At 42.1% G+C, this 14535-nt stretch overlaps 1 protein-coding gene across 2 annotated transcripts in view; it reads right to left on the bottom strand.

Moving 5' to 3' along the window:
* Nucleotides 1-894: 894 nt before the first annotated feature.
* Nucleotides 895-14535, bottom strand: part of LINGO2 (leucine rich repeat and Ig domain containing 2) — a 740845-nt gene continuing 727204 nt past the window's right edge. For both annotated transcript variants that reach the window (XM_054032379.1, XM_054032380.1), the window contains exon 6: nt 895-3701. In XM_054032379.1, coding sequence (XP_053888354.1) covers nt 1845-3665 — 1821 coding nt within the window. In that variant the 5' untranslated portion in view covers nt 3666-3701 and the 3' untranslated portion in view covers nt 895-1844. The remainder of the gene's footprint in view (nt 3702-14535) is intronic.

Here is a 14535-nt window from a genome sequence, read left to right as displayed (position 1 = left end):
GAACATGGGTAACATTTTCAAAAGTGGCTAAGTCTCAATTGGAGTCAGTCAATCTGATTTATGCTCCAAAGTGTCCATGTCAAATCTTCAAAATGAGACGTAGGCTCCTAAATCACATAGGCACTTTTGAACAGTTTACCCTAGATTAACTAGAATGGGTATAAAATCAAACACATTGATTATTATTCTTACTCAAAGTTATTCCAAATAATTTATAAATCATATATAATTGTTAACCAAACATTGAAATAAATTAATCTATGGCTCATATTTATTAGGACATTAAAAGGTGGTTAAACACTACCCTCTCCCAGCAAGAGTTGGAAAATACTAGTACTCTAAAATATCTTTTTTGATACCAACAGTACAATGAGTTGATATTACAGTTCCAGTTCCGAGCCCTTTTTGCATTATCTTTAGAGGAATAAAACAAACACATATATAAACATAACCAATGTTCCCTTGCCTTCTCTCCTCCACAAAAAACACAGATTACCCCCTCCTGCTCTGGGCCATTGTCCCAAAAAACCCCAAGACAATACAATTCTTAAAATGGCAGATAGAATAGCTGAAGTAATCTGTTAATGGAAATTAGCGTTTGTGTTTATATGCTATTTATAAATATCTGGGATGAGATTGACAGTGGCTAGAAGTTCACTATAATTGGCAGTACTTTGGCCTTTTGGAGGCTATCATGTTTTAAACATTTCTTTAGTCGCATAATCCTCGTATTATGCATGGATAACCCTGGTTTATTGGCATTGGAGAAGAGTTCATTCCTATCAACAGAGCTTTTGTACATTTTAATTCACTTCCTCAAATACTAAGGTGACCATATTTCCCTAGGAGTATACAGAATGCATTACCTTCTTTCTCCCCCCCCCCCCAGTACACATTAATATTTTAACAATGGCTTGGAAATTAAAACCAAGGGGTGACAAAAACAGATCTCTTTTTTTAAAGTATAATTTATCTCCTTTATATGTCTGCTATGCCTAGTAGGTTGAGCTCTCCTGGGTGAGAACCAGGGCTTTGTTACAGTAAACTGGTCCAGTGTGATATCACAGATATAAAAAATATTCCATTCTGTATCAAAACTAGGCACATGCCTTTTATTTATATGAAGAGAAGATCAACAGAGCAGAACATTTATGTCCTAAGCTATGCCTCTCTGGTCTTCTACGTGAAAAGAAAAGTATCTTGTGTTGTCTCATCGGTAACTACAGAGGTCTAATTTTGGGTTTGACTATAGTTAAGGGGAGGAGTGACATCACACTTGGGTCAGTCTCGGTGGATATCTCAAAGCACAACCTCTCATTCATATTGCTTTAAAATGTACACAGTATATATGTATATTAAAAAAAGATAAGATCAATTTCTTTGTGGTGTTGAACCAACTATAAGGTATGATGCAAGGCTTTAACAAATGAGATCTATAGATACAAATTTCACTGTAGAGTATGTTTTAGACAAATGTGTCTTTTTAAATATGTAAATCCTACACTGTAGGTTTTTTTCCCCTTTCTTTTTCTTTTTTGTAGTGGTAGAAAATGTTGAACAACTGTCCATGAACATGAGCCAACAGTTCATTACTGAGATCCCCAGAATGCCAATATTTGCAATGCAAACAATTAGTACCATTTACCAACTATTTGAAAGGCCCTGACACACATGCCTCAAGGTTAGGAGGCTCTACTGTACAACCCCAAATAGTCTTTCCATTTCCACATAACCATTTGACACAGTGACAGCTGCATTAAGCTGCCTCTGCCTAGCAATTCCACATGCCAGGCTTGTTTAATTGGTTATAATGCCACAGAAAAAGCACTGCTAGCAGTATACCATCAAATCATTTTCATATTGAACCTCCGTGGTCCAGCAACCTCTCCTTCAACTACAGCACCATTGTTTTTGCGGGGGACATACTCAAGGTCAATGCTGGTTTTGTGCTTGCCTTTCCCTCGGCTCCACACAAAAAGAAGTAGGAAACAAAATAAAACAACTCCAAGGAATGTGAAACAGCCCATGGCTGTGGACACCAGTATTGTCTTAAGGTCCAGAGAGAAGGTGTTCACATTGGTTCCATTGGAACTGGTGTCATTGGAGTCTGTCATATACATAGGGGTCCTATTGGCGTAAAGGAAACGGTCTGAAGTGAATCCTTTTACTGTAAGGGAGGCTGTGTACGTGTCATTCCCAGCTGCGTTACTTGCAATACAAACATAGATCCCAGTGTCTTGATCTTGAGCAAATCGGATCTCCAGCATGCCATCTCCCAGCACCGTGGCTCTTCCATTTGATTTCGTTGTGATCAGCCTCCGTCGCGGCGTCACCCAGGAGATGGTAGGTTGAGGATCCCCATCGGCATTGCATGTCAGCTGCACAGTCTGTCCTTCCTCCACTACCAGGTACTGCAGTTTCTTGTCCCGTATCTTGGGTTTCTTGCAGGTGAAGTAAAAGGAAAGGGCGGTGCTGTGAAAGTCTTTGAACAGCTTCTCTCTGACGCTGTCTGGGCCGGCACACATGGGCTGCTGGCTACCAAACTGTAAGGTGGGCTGCCTTTGTAATAGCCAAAGGAGGCGGCAATCACAAGCCAGGGGGTTGTTGTTAATGCAGAGGATCTCAAGAGTTTTGGGGGAATGGAATACATTCTCTTCTAGCGTTTCTAACAGGTTCTGGGACACATTAAGTACACGCAAGAACCGGAGCCCTTGGAAAGCATGTGGTTCAATGGTACGTAACTGGGCCCCCACCATGTGCAGTTCCTGCAGACGCACCAAGTCTGCAAACATGCCTGCCTCAATGGTGCTTATGGGGTTGAAGGAGAGGTTTAGGTGTGTCAGGTAAACCAGGTGTTTAAGAGCAGAATAAGGTATTGCAGACAGGTTGGTGTTGGTGACTGAGAGAGAAGTGAGGTTGAGACCATACAGGCTATTGGCAGGCATCATGTCCAGTAAAGGCCAATAGTTGATCTCCAGATCTTTTAGGCGAAACAATCTCTTAAAGGCATTCACAGGCAAAAGGTTAATGTTGAGATGTCTCAGATGCAGACTGATGAGGTTGTGAAGGTGGGAAAGGGCGTCTGTTGGTACAGCTGTTAGGTTGCATTTCTCCAGGGTGAGCTGCTCCAGGCTAAGCAGTCCGCTGAAGGCCCTATGGGATATATAAACCAAATCATTGTCCCCAACCTCAAGGGACTTCAGGTTATGCAAATCCTGAAACATGTAGTCCAGCAAAATGACAATCTTGTTTTCACTTATATCAAGCTTTGTTAAGTTTGACAACCCTGTGAAAACCCCTAGCGGGACTAGCTTCAGACGGTTTCCTTTCAGTCTCAGAGAGCGCAAGTTGAAAAGATTGTTAAAGGCTCCAGGCTCTACATTGGCAACAATATTGTCGCTGAGGTCTATCTCCTCGAGCAGCGGGTAGGATGTGAATTCCTCAGGGTTGACACTCTTCAGGCGGTTCTTGCTTAGATCCAGGATTTTGGTTTCGATGGGGATACCCTCAGGGATGGAGATCAGGCGCCTCCTGTGACAGCTAACAGACTTGTTCTGTGCTGAGCACTCACAGCGGGCTGGGCAGCCTATGGTGGACCCCATGAAAACGAGCAGCACAGCCAGACTTAGGAATGGCTGCCAGCATGATATGGCCGTGTGAAGCATGACTCCACCGATGTTGTCTACTCCTCAGTCACGAGCCTGGAGGAACAGGGAAGAAAAGGGGGAGAAGTTTAGTTAGTAACTAAATACTGTTTTAACCAGATTTCTGGCATCCATTTCAGAGCAGGCTCATAGATTTCCATTCAAAACCACAACAAAAGCCATAGCAAATGGAGACAAAAAGAAAACGTATTTTCATTACAAGTCAAGGGAGATGTCTAAGAATCTGTTCATTTGGCATTCTGCCCCCAGATTTCAGATACATCATGCAGCAGTTTTTCCTACTGGATGCAGTGACTGGGGTATTGTTTTTCCCATTTGAGTCTCTGCATGACAGTGCTGTGCTAAATCAGAGACAAACACACACTCTATGCTAACAGGTCTAGCAATAAAGTGAATCACACTTACAAAATGTGTACGGCATTGGGACTCAGTGACGTGATATTAAAACTTTTGTCTTTCCTGTTTCAATATTTTAACTGTGAACCTTAAGTTGCATTCACTTCATTTTGTATAGGAAAGAGAGTTTCCTAGCAAGAGAAGGATTCCTATTAGCATGTATTGTATACATTATAGTGATATACAGATAGAGATTATTGATATACACACTATATATATATGGATGATGGAACTGGTGTGTGGTTTTTTTTTTTTTTTTTTTTACACACACCCACCCACCCACCCACCCACCCACCCATCCACACACCCCTACCTCCCTCTAAGGCACATAGGGAGGGATAGCTCAGTGGTTTGAGCATTAGCCTGCTAAACCCAGCGTTATGAGTTCAATCCTTGAGGGGACCATTTAGGGATCTGGGGCAAAAATCTATCAGGGACCAGTACTTGGTCCTGCTGTGAAGGCAGGGGACTGAACTCAATGACCTTTCAAGGCCCCTTCCAGTTCTCTTAGATAGGTATATCTCCATGTTGAAAAAAAATGGGTGCATGATAGATTAATAATAGAACTGGTGACTCTCTGATTAGCACTTCAATTAAGAACAAGTCAATTCTTGCTGAAACTTTGCTTTAGCTTCACAAAGGGGTTTTATTTATTTCTAGGCCCCATTGAGATGACAGCTATTGCAAAGGGCATTGTTTACAGAGTACCTTTTTTATTCTTAAATATGTAAGTTAATTGTGATGGGGAGAGAGGAGAAAGAATTGTTTTGTTTTAAATAACACACATTCCAGATAGGGACAATAGATTGCTTGGCAGCCATAGTTTCTATTATATTTATTTACTCCCACCTGCAGATTAAAATTGAGGGTATCTTAACAAAGGATGCCTTCTATTACGTTTAATTACTATCCCCTGAAGCTGCGTTTTAAAGGGGCAGCTACCAAAAAGGCGGGTCCTTCTATCAGGGTGGCTACTCAACAGAGCATCTCTATGACTTGATTCCATACAAAAAATAAGAACATTGGTGTTCTTAATTCTCATGAAAGTGAGTGACTAATAACACTTTCCAGAGCTAGGCACAGGGACAGTGCACGCTTCCTCTCATAACTCTGCGAGTGCATCTTAGTCTTGACCTGCATGGCCTCCCTATTCCACTCCTGTGCTTCTCCTAGGCAGAGACTGATAACGTACGGCAAATTGTGTGGTGGTTTTGTGATGTTGCCTGGGGACTAGGATGAAGACCATTCTTTGTTACACTACCTATAAAAGTACATTTCAACCTTGTCCTGGAAGGACAAACTGCTGAGATTCATTTAGTTTCCTCCTTCAGTAGAAGTCTTGTGAGTAAAGATTATTGGTTATGTCCAACTGTGACAAAGGTTTTCCAAGATAAACTTCACTTCATTAGGAACTAAGTTAAGACTGAAAATCTATCAGCCTCTGTGATTTGGGTCTTTCCACTGAATTCTGATCAAAGGGGCTTTCAGCCACTCTGATCATTACATTTTTAACTCCGTCTGTGAGGTTAGCACTTTTGTACAGATACTTCTGGTGTGCAGGGAATTCATTTCCCATCTTATTCACCTAATGTAGGAAGCATAAAGTAAATAGGTTCAGTGGAAGACAAGAACCCCTGGAGTGCTTATTTCAGTTGGCAAAAGTATGAAATGTTTCTCTGCAGACATCCATGCTACCTGGAAACTAAAACTTCTAAGCAGCATAGAAGCTGCTGTTGAGGAGAATAAAAAGTGATAAAAGGATTTCTTCCCCATGGATGAATCAAGAAATGGAAGTGGTGTTTGTAATCACTTTTGTGTGTGTGCATGCACGTGCATTGGACGATTTGTGTGCATTAATATGTATGTGTGTGTTTGAGATTCAGAGCTGAGGTTTAAGGTGGTGTAAATTATATGTGAGGAAGTACAGGAGTAGGGGAGTCTAAAGGAGTAAAATTGATTTGATTGACACACCTACAGCCCAGAAGAAAATGTGAATAAAAGCCGAGAGAATAGAATAGAGGGGATACTTCTGTCTGCCCAGACATTTCAATCCCATTCATCACATCTTCTCCCTCCTGTTAGTTATTTTTGTGGAGACTCCCCTCCCTTCCAGCTCCTGTGTGCATGCAAATGACACCATTTTAGGCCTTGCCTTCATTAGGAAAAAAAAGTGTGCTCTTACCTCATGTAATCTAACAAATGGATAACTAACAGGAGGAAAATCCTAAGGAAGATGAGGCAGTTTGTAGTTTTCACATGTGTGTTAGTGAAACTCCCCCTTAGCATTTACCTCAACCTGTTAATATGTGAGGGCACTACAATTTCTCATCTTCACTAGGATTTTATCTCGCATTGAGTACTATGAGTTAGGCAACATGAGGTAAGACGACCGGAGGGTCCGGCGGCAGGCAATCGATGTTCTGGGATCGATTTATCGCGTCTGGTTTAGACGCGATAAATCGATCCCGGAAGTGATCTCCGTCGACGCCGGTACTCCAGCTCGGCGAGAGGAGTACGTGGCATCGACGGGGGAAGCCTCCCTGCCGCGTCTGGACCCGCGGTAAGTTCGGACTAAGGTACTTCGAATTCAGCTCCGTTATTAACATAGCTGAATTTGCGTACCTTAGTCCGAAGTGGGAGGTTAGTGAGGACCAGGCCAGTGTGTTAAATAGTAATAATTTGTGTAATAGTAATAATATCTGTTAACACTAACAGTTCTCTCTCTCTTCTCTTTAGGCTTTGATATTATGTCCACTGCTGTGGGGTCTGGGTTCCTGCTCACCATTCTTGTGAAATGTGAAAAGGTTATAGAATCATAGAAATGAAGGGCTTGAAAGGATCTTGAGAAGTAATCAGGCCCAGCCCCCTGCACTGAGGCAGAACCAAGTAAACCTAGACCATAATCTAGTTGTTATAATCTAATAAAGAGAAATGCAAAACAAACAAACAGTGTGAACCACAGGAAGGAGTAACAGAAACAGAAGGTTGTTTTTTGTAATTACTAGTAAGCAGCGCATGAATGAATCATACGGGCAGTCCTGAATGTATTAAAGCAACAGTTACAGAAATTTCAGTTTATCATCCAATCACCCCACATCCACTGAAGTTTTCTTTGACTGTATGAATTAATATTAGGCATTCAATAAGTTCTCTTCCGCAAAATGACTCTCCTGCAGCTGACTATACATTTAATGATGGCTCATTTCTCTTTACACTTCTGTGATGTTTATTTTATTAAAGACTTTGCACTTAGCTGACAAAGAACTCAGCTTTCAGATATAGTTACCTAACAGGGCATCAACATTGCTGAACTGAATACTATACTGAAATCGGTACTTATTTGTCTGCCTGATTGCCAATGTAATCATCCAAATGCCAGATCTGGATCATCCATATCTGAATTTTGGTCTCCCATGTTTTTTGTGTGTTTTTTTAAATTACAGAATGACACATTTCAGGATATTATTCCTTACTGAAGAGTACAAATTAACAAACTTCCTCTTCTTTCATTTCTTGTTCTCTAACTGTGCCTTTTCAATCCATTGTTAAGAATCAGGTTACCGTTGGCCCATATCCTGTTTCAACATAGGACCTTACTAGGGTTCAGATGACCGATTAACAATTAACAAAGCTTGTTTTAAGTCATTAGTTAATAGTTCTGTTTGATCTCACCCAAAACACTTGAGACCTCTTTTAGCTGGTATTTATTCCAGACCTTTGAAATGCAAATCACTTGTTCAAAATCCTGCAGCTTTGACTCTCAATTCTGACTACATGCAAGTGTTTGACCAGAGTGTGTGTATACCTGTATTCCTTAAGCCTTTAGAGTGAAAATCAACCCAGTGCAGAAAGTTTGCCCAAAATCCTACGTACCACTTAACAAACTGTGCAAGATTGTTTGGGACTTGCACAGACCCTCTATACTGCAGTGAATCTCACCTTTAAATAGGAATAATTTACCTAGCCTCGATGCCTAATAGCTACTGTGCTGCTGCTCATACGCCTGTTTGATCTGGCTCTATTCCTTGTCCAGTCTGACTCTTCTGGAGTGACTCATTACGCAGTGTCAACATCTACCCAGAGCCAGTAAAAGACTAAAGACCAAATTCAGCCAGTGGCCAAGCATGCTTGTATCCAAAGCCATAAGTACTTGGTAGTGTTGAACCCACAGCCAAACAGGCAAATCAGGGATAACTGTTATAGGCAGAGCTGGCAGTGAGGCCTATAGTTAAGGTCACCTAACACTTGCTGTTGTAAGTCCCTGTTTTCAGTTGTTTATATGTTTGCTAAACTAACCATCTGGGATGATATTTTCTGTGCTGGGTGTCTGTCTCAGGCTGAATATTTTTGGATCATTTCAGCTAAAATAGATCAGCCATTTCTGAGAAGATGATCAGGGAAAAATACATGGTTTTGCCCATGTTAAAAAGATTCTAACTGTTTTGTAGAGAAGCTGTAGCACCTCCATTCTTTGGAAGGGGGACTTGAAATTAGGCAGGGGTGTGTGTTACTGTAATGTCAGGGTGTGCCTTTTGCCATCCCCATAAGGACCTGGCCATATTATAAGCTTCCAAAACATCTTAGTTAGCACATTCTCAGTAGAAAATTGTTGGCGTTTGGCAGCTAAATTCTCTGAAGATTCTATCTGCACTGAGCATGTTCCACCTCTGGACTGCAGGTGTGAAGCAGGATTTTCCCTGCAATTGGGCCTCCCAGCTGTGGGACACTAAGCACTGACACTAAGAGCAAGGAGACTGAGAGGAAAGTAGAGGTGTAGGGAATGGGGCGGAGGAGAAGGTAAGAGGGGATTGTAGGAGCTGGAGTGGGGATAATAGAGGGATAGTGGGGACAGGAGCAGGTGGCAGGAGTGGACAGGAGCAGAGGTGGTGGGGGGCAGAAGCAGATGGGTAATTATGTAATTAAAAAGACTATCATAATACATACACCTAAGAGGGTTGACATAAGACTGCACAGTTCTAATTCTGGCATTTCCTAACTTTGGAATGCTTAACTTTACAACCTCAACATTCTTTTAATGTTGGGTTTTTCCAATGTAATGTCTTACATAGTGCACTGGGAAAGGAGAGACCTATCTTTGCTTCCTGCTGTCTCAGGCCCTGAATCAGGAAGCCACTTAAGCAAGTGCTTAATTTTGGCATGTACTGAAATCCCATTGTCTGGATGACTTCAGCATGTGCTTGAATGCTGTCCTGAACAGGGATGCTTTCTTGAATCAGAGTTTCACTGAAGTAAGAGCAGTGGCACATGGGTACCTCTGAGTCATCATTTTTATTCCCCTCTCCCCCATCTTCCTCCATTACTCTTCTTCATTTCTGTAGGGAGTTAATCATCTTCTCCTTTCCTGACTTCACATACATCAGAGCTTTAGAATCAATGATGCTTAAACTAAGGAAGTAGACTGTTATTTCCCATTAGAGCACTTGCTGTCTAAGTAGTAATCAATATACAATCCAATAATTAATACACAAGAAGCCATATATGCTTCTATAGCATCTTTCATCCAAGATATCAGAACATTTTACAAACAATGTATTAAGCCTTACAACATCCTACTGAAGTAGGTGTGTGTTAGAGCTGTGTGAATACTGCACAAAACATTTCTCTAGCAATTCATTCAAATTTGGAAAAAAAGCTTTGATTCAGTTATGTTCACAATCCAGTGTTCATTCTCCACAAACATTTCAGCACAAAATGTCTGGTAGGCCGAATACCTACAAAAAGCCCAATCTCTAATGTTAAAACGATTAGTGCTGTAGTAGCAACATAATTTGAAGATTTGAATAAGGTAGTCATTTTATGGAGTATTTAGGGAGGGTAGTTTATGCATAAGGGAAGCATAGAAGAAAATGCAGAGAAGTTTGTCAGAGAAGTAGACAAATGGGCTTTTAAGCTTGGCGTGCTTGGTAAATTGGAGGGGGACAGGAAGCAACAGAATCTGACAGGATTAGAAGTAGAGAGGGGGGCAGAGTCATAAAAGGGCCTCAAAAGTGAAGTAAGATTCAAAGTTTGCTCTGTGCTGATTAATTATCTAAGTCATCCAATAAAGGGACTGGGGCAATCTACATATTTAGCAAACAATGCAAGTTACAACTACTCCCAGAAATTGTTTGCAGGCAAAGAATGTATGTGAGAACTTCACAATCTGTTCACAGACAATTCAGGGACAGATAAAAAAAGTGAAATTCATGCAAATTATTCACTTGGCTATGTCCCAGTTCAGGGCAACTCCACCTGTATTCTCCCTCCATGGTTCATCAAAGACACCCACTCTAGACTCCCAACTCCTCACTGTCACCTCTCTTGGATAGAGACCGACGTCTCTCTTCCTCCTGACCAGGGTTTGTCCAGATTGCCCAGTTTCCCTGCCCACTCTGTGTTATTCACAGCAAGCTAGACTGCCTAGACAGGCCAGCGTCTGTGCGTTGCTTTCTCTTCAGAGGCTATAAACAACATAGTGGCCTGCAGTTATACGTTACCACACAACTCTTTATAGGCAAGGTGAAAGCATTATAGAGAAAACATTAAAAACAATAAAAGAACCTACACAGATGCTAAAGCAGCTTACCAGAGGTCAGCCCAGCTCCAACCTCAGGCTCTGATAGGTGTCAGTCCTTCTAAACCCACAACTGGGTTTCCCCGTGGCTACAAGTTCATAACTGTCTCAGAGTAAGAACCAGAACCACCATGACTAGTTCAGTCTTTCCTTTATACAGCATGGACTTTTGATCATAGGCTCATGTAACAGGTGATCAGCAAACAGGTGATCCTCAGGGCATAGCTTCAAAAGATTGGCTTTTTGCATAACCAGAAATGGGGAATTAGACAGTCCCCCAGGAAAACCACTTGGACACTTTTTGTTCCAAAAGTCCATTCTTGTCTGGCGCATTGTTCAATATAGACCTTTGAATCCCCAAGTCTCCTATCTGTCACATCTCCCCCCTTCAAAAGGTTCCATGCAATCCCAGCCCCCAGTAATACATAAACTATTCATTTAATACAATGGATCCCAAAGATACTTAAACATCATTCAATAAGGCCTCCTAAGGATATGGCAGAAAATTGTCAAGATGTGAAAAAATTATCTAAGTTTTATCTACATTTTACATAATGGGGAATGCAGGCACAGAGAGGTGAAAAGTGTACTCTGAGGTCACAGGACAAGTGAGTGGCAGCATCAAGAATAGAATCTAAGTCTCTTGGCTCAGATAGATAATACTTATAACTAAGGCTGCGAGTCTGTCATGGAGGTCACAGATTCCGTGACTTTCTATGACCTCTGTGACTTTTGTAGCAGCTGGTGCTGGCTCAGGGGCTGCCCAAGCTGGGTGTGTGGGAGGGGGCTAGGGGCAGGGGATTGCAGAGTGCAGGGGAGTGCTTACCTGGGGTGGGGGGCTCCCTGGCTCCTACTGGCATGCCCCTCTGCAGCTCCTAGGTGGCAGAGGGGATGGGGGGGTGGGCTCTGTGCCACACACTGCCCACAGACCCCTCCCCGCAGCTCCCATTGGCTGTGGTTCCCAGCCAATGGGAGCTGCGGGAGCCAGAGCTTGTGGTGGGAGCAGCAGAGCCCCTGCCCTGGCCCCTGCCTCCGCTGCCTAGGAGCTGCAGGGACATGGAGCTGGGTAGAAATCCCCTGCCAGCCTTGCCAACCCCCCTCCCCAATACCAGGTGGAGTCCTGGGCCACATCCCCCAACACCTGCGGTGCCCCCAGACTGCACCTCCCCCAAAGTCCTCCACCCAAGTTTTAGTCAGGGCGGGTATTTTTAGTAAAAGCCATGGACAGGTCACGAGCTGGTGAATTTTTGTTTACAGCCCGGGACCTGTCCATGACTTTTACTTAAAATACCCGTGACTAAAACATAGCCTTACTTATAACAGGAGACAAAGCATTGTGAAAAATTAAAGTCCACCAAAGACTGGAACATTGATAATGATGCTTATAAGTTTTTAACATTATTTATTTCAGATGATTTATTCTGGGGAAAAACTTTATTGAAGAGGTGTCCTCATCTTGACTTTAACACCACTAGGCTTGGTCATAAGACCATTTGCTTGTGTCCCGTGTTTCAATTAAAATTACACACAACAGCTATGAGTCCTTTCATTTTTCTTGCAGTATATAGGTATCAGTTATTATTACTTTAGGAAGCATAGCTGGTATCACCAGGAGGCTGAATATGGGATTGTGTGAGAGTTATATATTAAGTTCTCTCATAGCTGCACTAATTAACACCATTTGAGTAAATTACCTCAGAAACCAGACCAGTAGGAGGGCTGAGCACTCTGATTAAAATAAGGGAAGGTTGGCTTTCTGTCATCAGATCTATGTAAAAAATAAAAATAAAAAGTGAGAAATTATTCTCTTCCTCCATTGAAGAGGTGGTCCCTCTTCTAGAACATATTAGATATAGGAAAACTTGCATTAATGCATGCAATAAACAGAGGACTATATTCTCCAGAGAATTTGAATTTTGATATTTGGCATCATCTTAGGGAAGTCAGCAAAGTGGATGGATCTCTAGGGAAGGTACTCTTGGTACTTGAGTTGCTGAAGAGGTCTGCTGCTGCAATCTGAATCAGCCGCAGATTTTTCAGAGCTAATGCTTTTGAGGTTAATTGAATCACATTGCAATATCCCAGTTGGGCGGTGACAAATGTGTGTATAATAGAGTCTAGGTCATCAGCAGAAACCAGGGGATGCAGATTCCTTTGTTAATGACTGAATATGTTTCTTCCATAAGAAGCTATATGAGGGCCCTGGATCTGTGAGTAGTCAAGAAATACCCCAACAAGCTGTGGGCTGTCTCCATTCCTTGTGGATGTATGGTTTTGACTGGTAGAGACAGCACTGTTTTGACCACCTTGTCAAAGTGTTTTCTTCTGCTAACCACCATAACCTCCATCTTGCTGGTGTTGAACACCAACCAGCTCTTCCTTATCCAGACACTGGGATAACTGGGTGACAGTAACGTAGTTGTCAGTTGTGAACAACACAGTGATATGTCATTGGCATACTGTTGGCAACCAAGAACACTTTTCCCAGCAGCTGTGTGTAAATATTGAATAGGCCAGAGAAAAAACTATGATACTCCACAGGGGATGGGTCTGGTGGTAGACATCTAAGTGTCCATCACTACCCTATGAGCCCTCGAGGAAGGATTCTATTTCTGTGCCCTGGATCCCTGCCATCTCCTTCTTCAGATAGGATAGCTATATCCCATGACCAATCATCAACTGCAGAGAGGTCTGAATGTATAAATATGGATGTTTGCCCTTTAACTTGGGAAAATAAGAGACTGACCATTTGCATCACTAATGCTGTTTCTATTCCAAATGCCAGCTGGAGGGTCTGGTCAGAGGATAATCTAGGCAATTGGCTGTCAACAGATGTGTTTGCATCAGTGAGCTAATGTTTTCGGAAACTTTTAACCCAAATATGCCTGTAGGAAAATACATGCACATTAGGAGGGTGTCACTACCCTACTTGGGTGCATTTGTGGACTAGGACTACATATACTGTAAGGTTTATAACCATCACGGCTTGCAAACCTAAATTATACTATGGAGGGCAATTTTAGTTCAGGGCACTGGAAGTTTCGGCAAATTAACAATTACCTATAGTGCTAAGGAAAGAATTTGAACAGTAATGAAAGCATCTCAACATTGAACATTTGGTGGAATGGGAGTGAGAAGGTGGGTACACCTAGTACAACTGCAAAAAGAAGAACAGGAGTACTTGTGGCACCTTAGAGACTAACAAATTTGTTCTTCTTTTTTTTGAACTCCTGTTCTTCTTTTTGCGGATACAGACTAACACGGCTGTTACTCTGAAACTAGTACAACTGGTAACACATGCATGTGGACAATTGAATTACATGGAGAATAAAAGAAAATAACAACAAACAAATCCCATCAGTTGTGTGGGCTTTTCCCCCCTACCTGGACAAGCATGTTAGCAGCTGTTCTGTTTGTAACTTGTGCAGAAATCCTGTCAGTCAAGGCAAAGAATATACTCACCAGAGACTCTTTCTTTGAACTGTCACAGGCAGAGCCTACTGAGTGTGGCATAGGAGAAAGCTGTTGAGCTTCTGTTGGGTGCTGTTTGTATACTGCTGGTGGGATTAGAGCAGGGGTCAGCAACCTTTCAGAAGTGGTGTGCCGAGTCTTCATTTATTCACTCTAATTTAAGGTTTTTTAGAAGGTCTCTTTCTATAAGTCTATAATATAAACTAAACTATTGTTGTATGTAAAGTAAATAAGGCTTTTAAAATGTTTAAGAAGCTTCATTTAAAATTAAATTAAAATGCAGAGCCCCCCGGACCGGTGGCCAGGACCCAGGCATTGTGAGTGCCACTGAAAATCAGCTCACATGCCGCCTTCGGCACACGTGCCAAAGGTTGCCTACCCCTGGATTAGAGGGTATGGAAAAGACGACATTGGATCTGTTTTCTGTTC

The sequence above is a fragment of the Malaclemys terrapin genome, chromosome 6 (assembly GCF_027887155.1).
Source record: "Malaclemys terrapin pileata isolate rMalTer1 chromosome 6, rMalTer1.hap1, whole genome shotgun sequence".
Lineage (NCBI taxonomy): Eukaryota > Metazoa > Chordata > Testudines > Emydidae > Malaclemys > Malaclemys terrapin.
The sequence above is the reverse complement of the archived record's forward strand: the minus strand, read 5'-3'. Positions and strand labels throughout refer to the sequence as shown.